This window comes from Arachis stenosperma, chromosome 9 (assembly GCF_014773155.1).
Source record: "Arachis stenosperma cultivar V10309 chromosome 9, arast.V10309.gnm1.PFL2, whole genome shotgun sequence".
Lineage (NCBI taxonomy): Eukaryota > Viridiplantae > Streptophyta > Magnoliopsida > Fabales > Fabaceae > Arachis > Arachis stenosperma.
The window spans coordinates 37532201-37548750 of NC_080385.1; the positions used below are offsets into that span (position 1 = coordinate 37532201).

Genomic DNA, 16550 nt, shown 5'->3' on the forward strand with positions numbered 1-16550 from the left:
GTTCAAAAATGTAATTCATGGAAAAGTTGATTTCTTTTCAACTCTGCTGTGTATCTACGGTTGAAAATGAGTCTTGGGGACCAAGTTATTTTTCAATGGCTTAGATCGGGTTTACCATTGGAAAACTTGTTATGGTTGCTGTATTGAGGCTTTCGGTGAAAAAGATGGTCAGAACCAAAGTTCCTATTTTGAGGATGAATGGGAAAAAGTGAACGGCTAGGTTGGTGAAGTACAAAGCTCAAGAAGTTGACCTAGGAAGAAGAACCCAGCAACATGCAAGGAGATAAAAGAAGATTTTCTGTTCATTCAGAGGTAAGGAGAGATAACCAGTGTTATTGAGGTTTTGTTTTGTGAAGAGCTCCCTGAAGAAGTTTCTCTATTTGGACGGTGCTTTCTTTCAAAGAAGCATTCCACCAAAAAAAAGAACTAAATCAGAGACATGCAAATCTGGTTTATCACATAGTAAAGAGGTTGTTGAAGAGTCAATCTCTTTCATGTTTTTACATATTGTATTTTACTTTTCAATGTTTATCTTTCTGTAATTTCTTGAGTGAAAAGGCATATTGAGAGAGTTCAAGTAAAAGCCAATGAGTGGAAAGAGGCTGAGTAATACACTTGAGAGAAAAGTCTAGAGTTATTTTCAGATTTCTTTGGGTATGTCTGTGTCTTGTATCTTGTACCTGTTAGGTATCTCTTTCTTAGTGGCGGTGCTTCCACTGTCGTTCTGGTTAGCCACAGATTTGGACGCTCTTGAACTCACTCCCTTCCACCTCTGCCATGAATGACCTTCAAAGCCCGAAAAATCGCTGCCATAGAAGAGGAAGAAGCCTGTTTGCCGACGCCACTGGTTGGCTAATTCCAAACACAAAATCGATTTCTGTAGAAGAACTCCGGTCTCCATGAAGGTGCCATAATTCTCATATGACGACGCAATCAAAGCATAAAATACATAGTTGTTACAACAAATCTATTATCTTTTATTTCAAATTATCCTCGTGTACATAATAGAATAAAAAATTAAAATACAATTATATTTAAACAATTATTTGTATTACTTTTTATTAATTTATTCAAAAAATAATTAAACTTTAAAGCTAGTTGGTATAAAATATTATAGATATAAAACTAAGAGAAATTTTTATTTGTATAAGAATGTGCCTAATAAATAATTATTCTATTTAATATATAATTAAGAGTATTTCTTTCTTTGCCAACGAGTTATAATTCAAATGACATAGTCTTCTTATACTCACTTAAAAGGTCGCAGATTTGAGTCTTTCTATTTTTGGTAAAAAAAAGTACTTCTTTCTTTTATTAACAGTTTAGTGTTAAACTCGTGCGATGCACGAATTTATATTTAAATTTGACAATATTTTATAATTATAAATTTTTTTTAGTTTAGTATAACATGATCATTGTCATTATATAATAAACGAACTGAATATGTTGTTTTATCTTTATTCAAAGTAAAAAACAAATAGAAGAGTTTGAAGTTTATAATATTCTTGAACTATAAAGAGGGAGACATGAAAAAAATAAGAACATGTATAACTGTAATAATAGCATGTCAATTTTACACTAAATTTTATATCAAAAGGCTAATAAAAATTTATCGACAACCTAGTATCTTACTAACTTCATTAGAAAAGTAATTGGCATATGATGTTGTGCTCTTTGTTACACATTTCATCTCAAATTTGAAAACAGAGTTATAGATAAATTAGTTATATCTACAGTAAATATTTATACAAAAGTGTAAATCATAATATGCTATTAAAATAAAAATAATATTATTCTTACCTAAATATTATTAAAAACTTCTTTGAACACAATATTTGTTGTTGATGACTTTGGATTTCCGTCTTCGTCTATAATTAAAACCCTGAGACCACTGCGACTCTTAACTCTTGACAAAGCAACATAAAGTTGTCCATGGGTGAACACTGATTTTGGCAAGTAAAATCTTACATGTGATAATGATTGACCCTAACTCTTATTAATGGTCATTGCAAAGCATGCTGTTAATGGAAATTGTCTCCATTGGAACTTAAATGGCAATCCTTAATCTGAAGGGATCAAATTCATTCTTGGAATGTACACTTTATCTCTAATATTTCTAACGGTCACTACCGTCGCTCCAATTATATTGCTGCCAAGTTCGTTAATTATTAATCTTGTCCCATTGTATAAACCTGAAATCTGGTCTATGTTTCGTAGTAGCATTACAGCGACTCTTGCCTTTAAAGTCAACTTGTGATTGGATAGTCCCGAACATTTGATGTCATTTAGGAACTCTGATGTGAACCACTCTTGTTGTACATCTTCATTCTCATTAGCTTGACATGTTGTGTCAGAACTCAAATACTCCTTTTTCATCCTTCGAAAGATTGTCAAGACAAAATCGTTTTCCTTCTCAACACTCTCAAGCGTGGGTTCAAGAATTGCCCTACTCTAAAATTACCTGTAATCTGATATGTTTTACAACAAATTTAGATATGCAAAGTCTACTAAATGAGAGAGAGGGTCATTAGTAGTTGTAATCTATAGATTATCTGAAATTTCAATTTCTGATTCATCATCAACAACAGAACCAATATTTCCATTTCTAACATCAAGTATCCAATTAGTAAATCTCTCCGTTTCACCTTCATCTTGATCTGAAGAAGACATTAGAAGTTTCATGATTAAGAATATAGGAATTAGTATTAGAATTTCAAATTTCAAATTTTTAAATAGAGTTTTTTAATTATCTAGTGAAAATTTTAAATATTTAAATAAAATTTCCTAATTAAACATTTCGTTGTTCATTAGAAATATAAGAATTTGTTAATTTAAAAATAATTTTTATTGGTTTTGTCATAAATAGTATCAATCCTATTATTTGTCGATAAAAATAAATAAAATTAAATGCAATCTAAAAATTAATAACCTTATAAATTACGTAAATTTAGAAAAAAATATTTAAAAAGAGAGAAAATTCTACTTGTCAATAATGTTTAGCTCAAAAATATTTATCTCAATAATATTTTTTTGAATAAAATAAACATCTAACTTTGAGAAAACAAACAAAAAAAATTTATTTTTTGAACAAATATCTTAGCACCTTCTACTTTTTTCCTTCAATGATTGAGGATGCCTTTGAAGTTGGAAGCAAACCACTGGTATAGTCAACATCCTAAAATTATAATTAGTTATTAATTATTATTTATAAATTAGATACTACTAATGACCAAGAAAGAGAAAAATAAATTGATTTTTAATAGAAAGTACACTTATAACTGTACTCACAATTTGAATAAGATGAGCCTTTTCGAATATATTTATGAGGTCCACATTATCAGTCATCTTAACTTTATAAGAAGGTGAAAAATCTGGATTATCAGATATTTGAACTTCAATGATGAAGAGGAAGGTTTTATCAATTAGGTTGAGCAAAAGTGTAAGTGTATCCGATAGATCTCCTTTCTGCAGGGTATTACATAATATATTAATAATAAATAATATAAAAATTACCATAAAAAATATCTTCACTAATGTTTTTAGAAATAAATATTGGTTAGAACTTATCAATAGTGGATCAAGTATCTCTACACAACTCTTTCCTAAAACTTGTTATGCCTCCTTATCAAAGACTACGAAACATGCACAGTCAGAGTCATCAATGACACTAAACTTTATTCGGTACTTACTTAATAAAAAAATAGTATTAAAAAAGGTTAGACATAGATTTATTCAATATCTAATCCATTGTGATTAGACTTTAAATTAAAAAAATAAATAAATAACTTTGGAGTTATGGATAAAAGGAGACAGCCACAACTTGAATATTTGAAAGCTTTTGTAAAAGCATATGTGGACCTGTTGCATTCACATTAGTCGTACCACCAGTCTGGAACATCTATAATATGACTTATAGTAATCAAGACAACACAAACAGCATTCTGGAAAAAAAAAAAACTTAATGATTTAAATTCCTTGAATTTGGTGAGTTTGTAAATCTAAAAGATATATCTAAATAAATAAGATGAATAAACAAAAATAATCAATGTACAACAGATTTAAATTAATTTTTTTCTCAACTTTTTTTACAGAAAAAAAATTATCGTATCTAATTCTTTTAACTGCTTAATAATTTTGTCTTGATAAATTTTTAAGAATGCAACCTCATTTGGAATTGCGCCGATATTACTCCTAGGTTCTTCAAATCTTACAAAGCTAGATAAATAAAGCGAAAAAAACTATGTTAGATAACACACATAATTAATATTAAACTAAAGAATTAAAAAAAATATATACCCACCTATTTTTAAATTGGATGACATTTGCTTCTTCAAAATTGAAGAACATCTTTGTACTATACATGAAATTCTGTAAAACAATTTTTCCTGAAAAATTTAATTTAATACAAAATAAGTAAAAACTCAAATAAAAAATGAGTAAAAATTCACATAATTATAAATAAATATTACCGTTATATAACTTCAGTCTAACAAATTCTAAGACGACAATAGCTCCATCTTTATTGCCAGATCCCAAAAGATCATTTAATTCATGTGCATAGTTGTCAAAAAGTGCACACTCCATTATTTTTCTATGTCAAATAGAATATTTAATGTTAAATATATTTTTTATAACAAAATAAACAAAAGATAATTACAACTAAAAAAGTAACCACTAATAAAATAATATCAAATTATATATATATTTTATATTTTAAAATTTAAAAATTAACAATAAAATTAAAATGTGAAACACAATTTAAAAAAATTAATAATTAGTTTATTAATTATTTTAAACTCATAAAAAACTAACTACGGAAAGAATGCTTTCTATTAAAATTCATTTTAAAAAAAGATTTAAACACTTTCTTTTAAAATTAATCCGAACTCATTTTTCAAAAAATTTAAATACTATTAATAAAAAATGTTGCCTTTCTTCAAAAAGGTTGCCTTTGAATAAAAACGTTTCTTACCTATTAATAATATTAATAAAAATATTCATAATAAAATAAGTTAAAATTGCAATTTAAAAAGATGAGAATATCAAAATTTTTAAATTTATAAAAATAATTATATGATTACCCATCATTAATCTCTAATTCAATAATAATGTACTTGGTAAATTTGTCATCCTTTTCAAGAGTCCTCTCACTCTCAATTCCAGCAAGATATCTAATAACATCTGAAATGATTTAAAATAAAAAAAAATTGTTATCAATAAATTTGTTAAAAAAAACATAGCCGAAATTATCAATAAAATAAATAAATTTATAAATAAATTATACTTTTTCTAAAACAATAAACTTACCTACTAAGTAGGTGTAATCGTACCTAGGAGCATTGAAAGTGTCAAAACTCACAAAATTAAATCCATATCGTGGGATACTTGACGATTCTGGAAGTCTGTGCACATAAGGTCGATCCCACGCGGAGATTGCCGGCTTGAAGAAAGCTATGGTTATCTTATTATTCTTAGTCAGGATATCAATAGGGTTCTTAGTTTTAATTGCGAAAAATAAAAGAACATTAAATAATTACTTGTTATGCAGTAATGGAGAATGGGTTGGAGTTTTGGAGATGCTCTATCTTCTGAATTTCTGCTTTCCTACTGTCTTCTTCTTCACGCACGCAGGTCTCCTTTCATGGCAAGCTGTATGTTGGTGGATCACCGTTGTCAATGGCTACCAGCCGTCCTCTCAGTGAAAAGGGTCCATGTACATGGCTAATCATCTGTTGGTTCTCACTTGTGTTGGAATAGGATCCAGTGATCCTTTTGCGTCTATCACTACGCCCAACATTCGTGAGTTTGAAGCTCGTCACAGACATTCCCTCCCAGATTCTACTCGGAATACCACAGACAAGGTTTAGACTTTTCGAATCTCAAAAATGCTGCCAATTGGTTCTAGCTTATACCACGAAGACTCTGGACTCACGGATTGAACGCTCTGTTGTCAGGAGAGGCAGTCAAACCCGTGAACCAGAAACCCAAGAGATATACATTCAATCTAAGGTAGAACGGAAGTGGTTATCAGGTACTCGTTCATAAGTTGAGAATGGTGATGATTGTCACGGATCATCACATTCATCATGTTGAAGTGCGAACGAATATCTTAGAATAGAAACAAGCGAGATTGAATAGAAAACAGAAATACTTGCATTAATTCATTAAGACGTTGCAGAGCTCCTCACCCCCAACCATGGGGTTTAGAGACTCAGGCCACATACTCATGATGTGTAGTCTTAAAGTTATCCTCATTGAGTCCAACACCAAAATATCTTATTTGGTAAGATATTCCTTCCTTTAGCAAATTCACAAATCGAGATATAAGAGCCCTCTTAATCGAGGCGTGTATTTTTCCTCCCTATAATTGATAAACAAAAATTAAAAAACAATTAGTTGGGGATAAACAAACAAATTTAAAATAAAATATAAAATTATTAGTAGAAAACTCACATTTTCATCGAGCCAAACCATCTAAATTGAATATGGCAACGAAGAATTTTCGTAACTTGGTAGTGTCCGTATCCGTATCACTCGTATATGTACACACAAATTGTCGATTGTAGGATTGATTTCTGCAATTTTGTGAATACCAGCCATTGAAATAAGTAGAGAAATTTTAGATTTTGGATGTATGTAAAGAAAGGGTTTGATGTACTTTGAATTGTGGTGCTTTACATATCTCATAACTTATACTTTTATAGTTGACTCATAACTAAAATTTTTTAAATTTAATTGACTTTAATTTAAATTTAAATTAAATTTGTAGATAAAATAAATAAATATATTAACAATTTTAAAAATTCTAAATTAACGTAAATATATATATTTACGTATGTTGCTGCAATTTTGAAAAAAACTACAAAAATTTTAAAAATAATGCTAAAAAGAATCAACAAATTTTAAAAAAATAGTGTTAAAAATTAAAAAATAACAACTTAAATAAAATAATTTAAAATTTAAAAAATAACAACCTAAGTATAACAACCCAAACAAATAATTTAAAATTTGAAAATAACAACCTAAGCAAATAATAATTTATAATTTATAAATATAAATCTAAAAATTTTTAGTAACGACATTTAAGCAAATAAGCCCCCCAGACTCAATGTATGAGCGCCACGTAAGCATATGAGCTCTCCATTGTATTACTATAAATAAAAATAAATATAAATCTAAAAATTGACACTTAAGCAAATAAACTCCCATTATGAGCGCCACGTAAGTATATAATTATATAAGCTCCCCATTTGTATTACTATAAAGATAAAGATAAAGATATAATATTTATTGAATAATCGCAGTAACGTAAATTTTTTTTTGTCATAGTATTTGAACCAAAAAAAGAAAATGTTATTTTAAGAAAAACTAATAATATATTTTTAATACAAAATAATAAATATTAAATATTCTTTTAAATAATATATATTAACTAAAATAATATAATTATTTCAAACAATATATTTTAAATATAGTAAAGTAACATATTTCAATAAAAAAATTATTAATAAAAAAATTATATAAATATTTTTTATATGAATTTTTGTTTTGCACAAAATAAAATTATTATATATTTGTTTGCTTCTTACGTTGTATATATGTTTTTTAAATTAAATTTATATAATACAAAATCTTTTATTATTCACTTCATATTTAATGTTATAATTTTGTTTCACACAAAATAAAATTATATATATATATATTAAATTTATATAACACAAAATTTTTTATTATTATGTTTATATTTAATATTATAATTTTATTTTACACAAAACAAAAATTATTTAAATTTTAATATTATATACATAATATATATTTAATATTAATTTTTTTAAGATTTTGATATATCTTTTTTTTTTAATTTAATACATAGATTCTCAACTTATTTTTCATGTATTATTTATTTTTATTCTAAAGAACAATAATCTTTTTGTTGTATAAATATGTTGTTTTTAATATTTATATACTTATCTTTTTTGTTTTGGACTTCAATTCAATATTTAAAAGACTAAAACTTATAAAAAAATCTAAAATTTATAAAAAAATGGTTAACTTGATTAACAGGTTAATTTTTTAAATTCAGACCATTTAAATAAAATAAAATAAATAAAAAATTCAGATTTAACAATTAATAAGGTGTGCAGCACTCTGTATTTAACAAAGAAGCGTTTAAGATGAGGCCAATTTAATTAATGGAAATTAAAGTCATTTTTAAAGACTCAAAACTGAAAGAAAAAGAAAATGTTTAGCAGTGATCCGGAGAGCACGTGACAGTGAGAGTCAGCGTGAAAGCTAGATCACGTGATCGGCGATCCCTCTCCTCTCACGAGTGACGAGTTACGACGAAGCATTTCATTCGATTTAATTTTCCAAAATCCCCAAATCTCCATTGATTTTCATCTTTCAGATCCTTCCTTCATTGTTTGTTCCCAAAAATGGCGACGAGGAATCGCACTCTCCTCTTCAGAAAGTACCGTGACGCATTGAAGAGCGTTCGCGCTCCTTCCTCCTCTTCCCTCCCCTCCACCTCCTCCGCCGGTGGCAGAGGGGGTGCCGCCGGACCCGTCATCGAATTGGTCAGCTCGTCGCTCCTCAACCCTAATCGTTCTTACGCCCCTCTAAGCACCGACGATCCCGGTAGCTCAAGGTGATTTCGCGCAGATTTTTCTATGTTAATGCTTTTTGGATTTGGATTGAACGAAAGTGGAAACGTTTGTGAATTATTTTTTTCTTTTTCTTTTTATTTTCGATCTCGGATTATGATAAAAAGGTGTGTATCTGTTTACACTCTACACCGGAGTTTTAAGAATTGCTCTAAATTGATGAAAACTCAAATATCAGTGAAGTGAAGGAAATATATGTTATTTCAGTGAATATGAGTGTGTCTAGAATTTTAACAGATGAATTGTCTGTAGTACATTTTCTTGAATATTAGTTAATATACTCATTTTCTTCGTCGTTTAGAATTTAAATGCTTATCTATATCTATATATTGTACCTGGCTTATTATTGGATGTAATGCCATCTATGGATCTACCTAGTTAACCTCACTCAGTGGATAAAGGGCTTTGTTGTAGTTGTTTTTGGTAGGGAATTCGGATCATGGTGAAAATAGGGGGTGTTTTTCTTATAGATTTGGCACTTGTTTAGGACATTATGCATAGTTCAACTCTTTGCTTTTGTGTTTCAAATGCTTGCGTTGCTTGAAGCTATTAAAAAGACTTTGAAATGGTGGGTTGTTCATTGTTCTTGTGAATGCAGTAAGGATCTAAATCTGGTAACAGTTGGATTACCGCCAGCATGGGTGGATGTGTCTGAAGAAATATCAGCAAATGTGCAGCGCGCCAGAACAAAAATGGCAGAGTTGGCCAAGGCTCATGCAAAGGCTTTAATGCCATCATTTGGTGACGGTAAGGAAGAACAACGTGCTATCGAGTCCCTAACATATGAGATAACTGACTTGATAAAGAGATCAGAGAAGAGACTGCAGAGACTTTCTGCTGGTGGGCCATCTGAGGATTCCAACGTGAGGAAGAATGTGCAGGTACCACGACTGAATAATTATCATATAATATCCATTTCGAAAGATGGATGTTCTTTCTTGGTATATAAGAATAAATGTGTATTATTCAACTCAAAATCTCTGAGCTTCTCAATAAATGAAACATTAAACGATTTCTTCTCTGGCATGACTCGTATGGTATTTTGGTTCTAGAGTGAGGCTTAGTTAATGACATTTTATTAAACAAATAAATCTTATATGTTAACTATGAGCTAGCTGATAGTCATTTCAGTTTAGCTGACATTATTCTTGCAATCAAGTTAAGAGTGTGCATACTACATTTTAGAATCAGGAGGTCTTATTAAGAGCACTTGCCAATGAGGGTTTCTGGACAAGGCATATGATACCTAACTACTAATGGCCCCCTGCCCTTAATATTTTGTGCATGTCACCAAATTTCACACTGATTTTCTCTGCTTCATAAAATAATTCTGGGTATGTCTTTGAGTTACATTGTTGGGGAAAGCACACACTAATCATCACTTTATTTCTCTTTACAAATTAGAAGATTTTCCCGTTAAACAGAAAACAGTTTCCAATTCTTTAGCATCCATGTTTATTTTACCCTTTTGCTATTGATGGTGAAATATTTTCGAACATTTCTTGATTTTCTGTACTGGTATGAGGAGGAAGAGACAGGTGTTCATTATTCATACTTATTCATTTTCTATTTTTCTTAGCCCAAAAGCTAGCTGGTCATTTCTCTCCATGAAATTGAGTCTCATATGGGTGCCTTGACATTCTATTGTTTAATCTTTATGTGTCAGCACGTTTTACACATGTTTCTGTCTGTTATTCCATAACCTTCTTATTGGTAGTTGTGTATTATTTTTTTTTATACTCTGTTCATGGATTGCAGCGTTCTCTTGCTACCGACCTTCAGAACTTGTCTGTAGAGCTCCGCAAGAAACAATCAACATATTTGAAGCGCCTAAGGCAACAAAAGGAGGTTAGAGAATTTATTTATTTAAATATTTTTCTTTTTGGTAACAAAGAAGTGAAAGATAATACAGTAGAGTTTATGTCTGAACAATTTAGCATCAATTTAGTAAATAGAAAGCTAATATAGTCAAAAATTATATTTTATTGTATTCTGTTCATAAACAATATATATATTTTTTTGTTATTTTAATCTGCATCTCTCATGTCTTACCATTTCAATTGTTCTTCATTGAATAGGTTTAGTCTCTATCATTTTTGGGCTTTAATCTTTGCTGCTCTGACTAATTTGAATTTTTATCCTTACTATTAAGTACTGGTACCTATATTTTTTTTTATTTTTCATTTGTTAGATTTTAGTTCTTATTCAATATTCATCAAAAGTAAGGATTTGGCTCCTCTAAAGTGCTGGTTGCAAACTTGCACTGTAGAACATCTAAACAATTAAGATATAAGCACATGCATAACTATCATATAATTTGAAACCATTTATTATTTCCTTAATGAATCAAATGTTTCACTTTATTCTCTATTTTTCATGAAGGATTAACTCATATAGTTTGATACTTCAATTCTATTAACATTTTGGGTCCTTACCTGAAGAAAGCCAGTCTCAAAGATAGGAAAATATACTTATGTCCTGGAAAAAATATAAAATAAAATAATGTGGATTAAAGTCAAATATTGACAGCTATAGAACCAAAATCTACTTTGATCCCTTCTTATTTTGCTATTAGCAAGTGGTTTCTCAATCATCCTTTATGTCAGCCAGCAATAGGAATGAATAAGGGCTTATATCCTGAAAATCAATAATGATCAAATTCAAACTAGTGACAACTGACAACCAGATCTACCTTGATCCCTTATTTATTTATTTTTTTATTTTTTGCCTATTGACATGTGATTTCTTATCTTCCTGTATGCCAATCAACAATTTGATTGTCCTTAGTTTTGGAGGAATATTATATTGAAGTAAGCAGTAAATATCCGGAAGATATCTCAATTACTAATGCCATAAATAGTACTAAATAACTTATGGAAATTCTGTCTTGAAGTTTGGTACTGTCATTGTATGATGTTGCAGGGTCCAGACGGGGTTGATTTAGAGATCAACATGAATGGAAGTAAATCCACATATGAAGATGATGACCTGGATAATATGGTAATTCTTTTTTGCTTTTCATTTTGGATTTCTTCTCTTTCCCTCTCTTTTTTTTTTGGGTTCTTTTTTTTGTTGTGGGAGAAAAAAAAGGGGGAGGGGATCCTCAATTGTTATCCATATAGCCAGTACTGGCTGTGCTTTAATAAATTTTAACGATTTTTTTGCTGATACAATCAAGTTATGTGTGTTTAGATATTTAATGAACATCAAATGGCCAAGCTGAAGAAAACTGAAGCATTCACAGTGGAAAGAGAAAAAGAAATTCAGCAGGTAGGCAAAACTTGCTATTAATGGTGTTTACTAATGTTGTGTTGGTTCTTCATGAGCTAAGTAATATATTCTTGTATTGATAGGTTGTAGAATCTGTAAACGAGCTTGCTCAAATTATGAAGGATTTATCAGTCCTAGTCATTGACCAGGTCAGCAGATACCATCCTTTAATTGGGAATTGAAAACTTTCTTATTCATAAGCCCTTGAGAAATTGACATTCTGTATGTATAGGGTACGATTGTTGATAGAATAGACTACAACATTCAGAATGTAGCCACTACAGTTGAAGATGGCCTTAAACAGCTTCAGAAGGTCCTACATCTCTTCCTTTCCTACTGTTTTAGCTAGACTATGTGTTTCATGCTCTCTCTTTAGTGCTTTCCACAATTTTCATCTCAGTTTCCGTACAATAACTATTTGGTTTATGGTACTTGCAGGCAGAGAGAAACCAGAAAAAGGGGGGCATGGTGATGTGTGCGACGGTGCTGCTCATCATGTGCCTTGTTATGTTGGTTCTATTAATCCTTAAGGAAATTATCTTGTGATCGATAGCGGTATTTAATATTATTTCAATATTGTGGTCACCTTTCATGGGTACGACCTTTCTACTGATTCTACCTATTACTAGCTTGGATGTAGTTAGTAATGCAGCTTGTCTTAAGAGAGGACCAAGGAGTTTCAAAGTAGCTAAGGCACGTGTTCTGGATGAAGAGATCTGAAATTGATTCTTTTGCAACTTGTTAAGCCAGATTGGAGACAACGGTGGAGGTGTGTTAAGAGGCTTTTAAGTAATTAGATATTTGTGTGATACAATAGGAAAAGGATACATATGTAGCAGAAAATGTATAGTGTAGCAAAATGATCTTCTACTGAACATTCTTTTGCCTCCGGCAGCGGGTGCCGAGTTCCTTCTCATGCATTTTTTTTTCATATTCTGCCAATTTTCCTAGGAAACTGTCTTCTTGTTCCTCTCATGCATCTTGCATTGAAAGGGGTTATAATTTTTTTTATATGAATATATTTCTAGAAATAAAATGGATGGGAATTCTGTGAGGTTCTAGTTGGAAATGATGATTTCGGGTATGAATGCAACATGTGCGCCTATATTGATGTGAAAGAGGCATCTAGGGTCCTACATCTGTATGAACACAACATTTTTCATTTATCAGGCATTTTTGGCATATTGGAACATAAGATGAACAAATATTAAAAATAATTATCACATGATCTGCTGTAGTGCTGTATGTAGCCAACAAATGAGTATGCCAGAGATCTAACCTAGCCGGGTTAACAAAATCTGCATTCAAAATTGCCGCATTTACGATTTGGCAGGCATCATCATTTTCAAGGGACAGGGAGGTTAAGATCTATGAAACTCTCTTCGAAGCTTTGCAGAACTCTTAGCCGCGGCAGCAACCTTTTAGGTGTTGATTTCTTCTGCTTTTGCCATTGCTTTCATCGTGTTGTGTGCTCCATGGGTATGCTGCTTCCAGCGCAAATTGGGAAGCAATTCTTTTGCTCTTCTCGCAGAATGTGGAGATTTTAGGGTTTAGATGCAAAATACCCCCAAAGACAAACTATGTGATGAGATATGGCGGTGGTGAAAGATTGGAAATTGAGAGTGGAATTGAGATAGTAAAAGTCATAAAAAATAATTTGAAATTTTAAATAATTTTAGTTTCAAAATGTTCATAAATCGGAGTACATTTTAATGGGGGAATACTCACATGATGACTTCATAGATGACATTGTGAACCTTTAGATGATTAATCAAATATATTTTAGTCAAATATATCAATTCATCTAATGGTTCACAATGTTATTTTTGTGTAAAGATGTTATCATGTGAATATTCACCTTTTAATGGATACAATTTTCCTTTGTTTTTTTTATTAGAGATGCAGAATTTTGCCGGCTCATGGATTCTTTATTCCCTATGCATGGACACTGACACAGATACACGACACGAGATACGTGGACACGCAAATTTAAAATTCTTATAAGAATATATATATATATATATATATATATATATATATATATATATATATATAATATAAAATATTTTTTAGATAAATTGTAATAATATTTTAGTATTTATTAATATTAAAATATAAATTAATTTTTTAAATTATTTTTAATAGTTTTTTTTAATTATATAAAGTATTTAAAATATATTTTGTTTTAATAATTAATAATATATACTATTTTTAAACTCATTTTAATAATACATATTCAGAATAAGACTGGACACATTGACACGTAATAATATTTAGGTGTGTTCAAGCGTGTCTGAAGAAAAAAATTTTACTTTTTATTAAGACACGATTAGACAGAGAAGACACGCGTGTCAGACGAGTGTCGACGTGTGTCGTGTTTAAAATGTATTCGACACGAAGATACGACAAATAAAAACAGTGTTTGTGCTTTATAGCTTACTCCTCGTTTATGTGGGAGTACCATTAACCCAACTAAAAATATTTACTAATTGAATCCCGTTTTTTATTTTTAAAAAAACTGATAATTAAAATTTTGCCCCTCTGGTTTTGCTTGTTTCAGTTTTTCTCTTTCCTTTTAATCATAATTTCAAAAATGAAAGAGATGTCTCTTTTAGGACTTTTTTCCTAATCTTCGTGTTTTTGTCACATCTTTGTAGCTACTACTGTCATTGTTGCTGCATGTGCTCAGCACTACCACCACTCCTACTAGCGTCATCCCACACTTTCCGGTCACTCTGCGTTGTTGTGCTTCGTCTCTGCTCATGCGAACTACTCAGGTTTCATTTTAATCATAATTTCAGAGATGAAAGAGATGTCTCTGCTAGGACTTTTCCACTAATGTTCATGTTCTTGTCACATTTCTGTAGCTACCACCGTCACTGTTGCTGCCTGCACTCAGCACCGCCACTACTCCTTCTACTGCCGCCACACCACACTTTCTGGTCTCTCTTTTTAGGTAGATTAGAACTCCTTTTTCAAGACAAACTAATGCTTAGCCAGTGGCTATTAACTTATTATGACTAATGGCACCGTTTAGAAGATAATATTTCACCCTTTTTATGGTTTGGATGCTTGTCTCAAAACGAATTCGATATTATTTATCACTTATTTCTATAAATGTTGATGTTACTGTTCTTCCAGGCTGCCAACCATCCTTTACTTATCTTTTATTTCAATATCAATAGCTTTCATTCTCATAATTTGATGTTTTAATTTATGCATAGTTATGTAGGTGGAAAGTTTTCAAATAACAAATAAAAGATATGCTTCATCACAATGATCAAAAGGGCATCGAGTTAAAAAAGCCTGGTGCTTCTCTTTATACGTTTCCATGCCAAATTGCTTTGTGTAAATAAGAAGAAGTAAGAAGTAGAAATTGTAGCTCTAAGAAATGTATGATGTTTTGAGTGTAAATATATGGCCTTTAAGAACACGTTCAATACCTCTAATTTATTTTTGTATCATTTAGTTTGATTTTCTTTTATCTTCTTAAATATTGTAAAATTATTTTAAGTAAAGTTTATAAAAAGGCCACGAATTAAATGTTAATTGTTATTTTCATTTAAGCTCAACAAATGACACTTAAGTAGTTAAGTGTACATTAAATAATTGTAAATCTACAGAGACACATTTCTAAATGCTAATTGCATCATGAATCATTTTTGGATCCCTGCTGACTGCTTAGTTTAGCATGGCAATTTAATAGCGTGAAGGCTATATTAAAAACTTATAATTTTGGTTCTTGATTTACCGATTAGAGATAGTTGATATTTGCATGAGCTGTCTAAATGACTACTTCCAATAATGTCATTCTGAGTTTTGATCTTATACATTACATTGAATGTCGTGTTAAAAATTTGTGGAGTAACAGCATGATAATATTTTCAGGTTGCACTATATAATATTTTTTTTAGATATTTTTACTATTTTTTTTATCTTCATCGTTTCAAACATGCCCGCAACTCATATATACTTGGCCTAGTAGCCCGCAAAATTTTAAAAAATGAATAAAATCTATTGTTTTCTTGTTTTCTAAGGCAATTTCATGACTCATAATGCAGCATTGATTTCAATGATCAATGTTGTGTTGATCAACAAGAAGCGTTTCGGTTTTCCAATTGTTCGATTATTCCAATTTCCAAAAAAAAAAATTAAGAAACCATGAAATTCCCCACTAGTGGTTACTGACTTAAGGGTTAGTTACATATAGCCATATAATCAACTGCAATGTGAAAATGGAGTGAGGACTTTACTTATTTACTTACCATGCTAAGATTCTAATTATAGTTATTGCTTGGACAAGAGTTTAACTTATTTCAAATTGATTGATAATGATTAAAACAGAAAAAGATATAAAAGGGCTTACTTTCTTTGTGCCATTTTCTGTTTTATGTTTTTAAGCTACGTGTCAAGTCGCAATTTTTATAAATGAACCTGCTATTTGTCTGTTAGGAAAATCAAATGCGCCCTTTTCACCAATTATATACTGGAGTGAAAATTTGATAGAATTACGCGATTTTTCATATAAAGGACATGATACAATGCCAGACCTGCTATTTAAAGCGTTTGTGTCTAGTTTAAGAAGTGTTCCTGGGCTTTTTTAAAACGTAAATAATT

The 16550-nt window shown here is 30.3% G+C and overlaps 2 protein-coding genes across 2 annotated transcripts; one reads left to right on the plus strand and one right to left on the minus strand.

Annotated features, from left to right (window-relative positions):
- Positions 1-2061: 2061 nt before the first annotated feature.
- LOC130949406 (uncharacterized) lies at positions 2062-2376 on the minus strand. Its single transcript, XM_057878133.1, has one exon. It carries the CDS (start codon positions 2374-2376, stop codon positions 2062-2064), a length of 315 nt encoding a protein of 104 aa, XP_057734116.1.
- A 5867-nt stretch (positions 2377-8243) lies between these two features.
- Positions 8244-12866, plus strand: LOC130947595 (tlg2p-like protein a). The gene is made up of 8 exons (XM_057876297.1): positions 8244-8647; positions 9262-9544; positions 10422-10511; positions 11586-11663; positions 11856-11933; positions 12017-12082; positions 12166-12246; positions 12372-12866. The coding sequence occupies exons 1-8, from the start codon at positions 8436-8438 to the stop codon at positions 12477-12479; spliced, it is 996 nt and encodes a 331-aa protein (XP_057732280.1). The 5' UTR covers positions 8244-8435; the 3' UTR covers positions 12480-12866.
- Positions 12867-16550: the final 3684 nt, after the last annotated feature.

What these genes read in the sequence shown, in the direction of transcription:
- LOC130949406 (XM_057878133.1), bottom strand. Translation starts at nt 2,376, where the DNA reads ATGAAAAAGGAGTATTTGAGTTCTGACACAACATGTCAAGCTAATGAG.
- LOC130947595 (XM_057876297.1), top strand. Translation starts at nt 8,436, where the DNA reads ATGGCGACGAGGAATCGCACTCTCCTCTTCAGAAAGTACCGTGACGCA. An exon ending in GACGATCCCGGTAGCTCAAG is followed by an intron (nt 8,648 to 9,261) that starts GTGATTTCGCGC and finishes TTGTGAATGCAG; the next exon opens with TAAGGATCTAAATCTGGTAA. An exon ending in ACGTGAGGAAGAATGTGCAG is followed by an intron (nt 9,545 to 10,421) that starts GTACCACGACTG and finishes CATGGATTGCAG; the next exon opens with CGTTCTCTTGCTACCGACCT.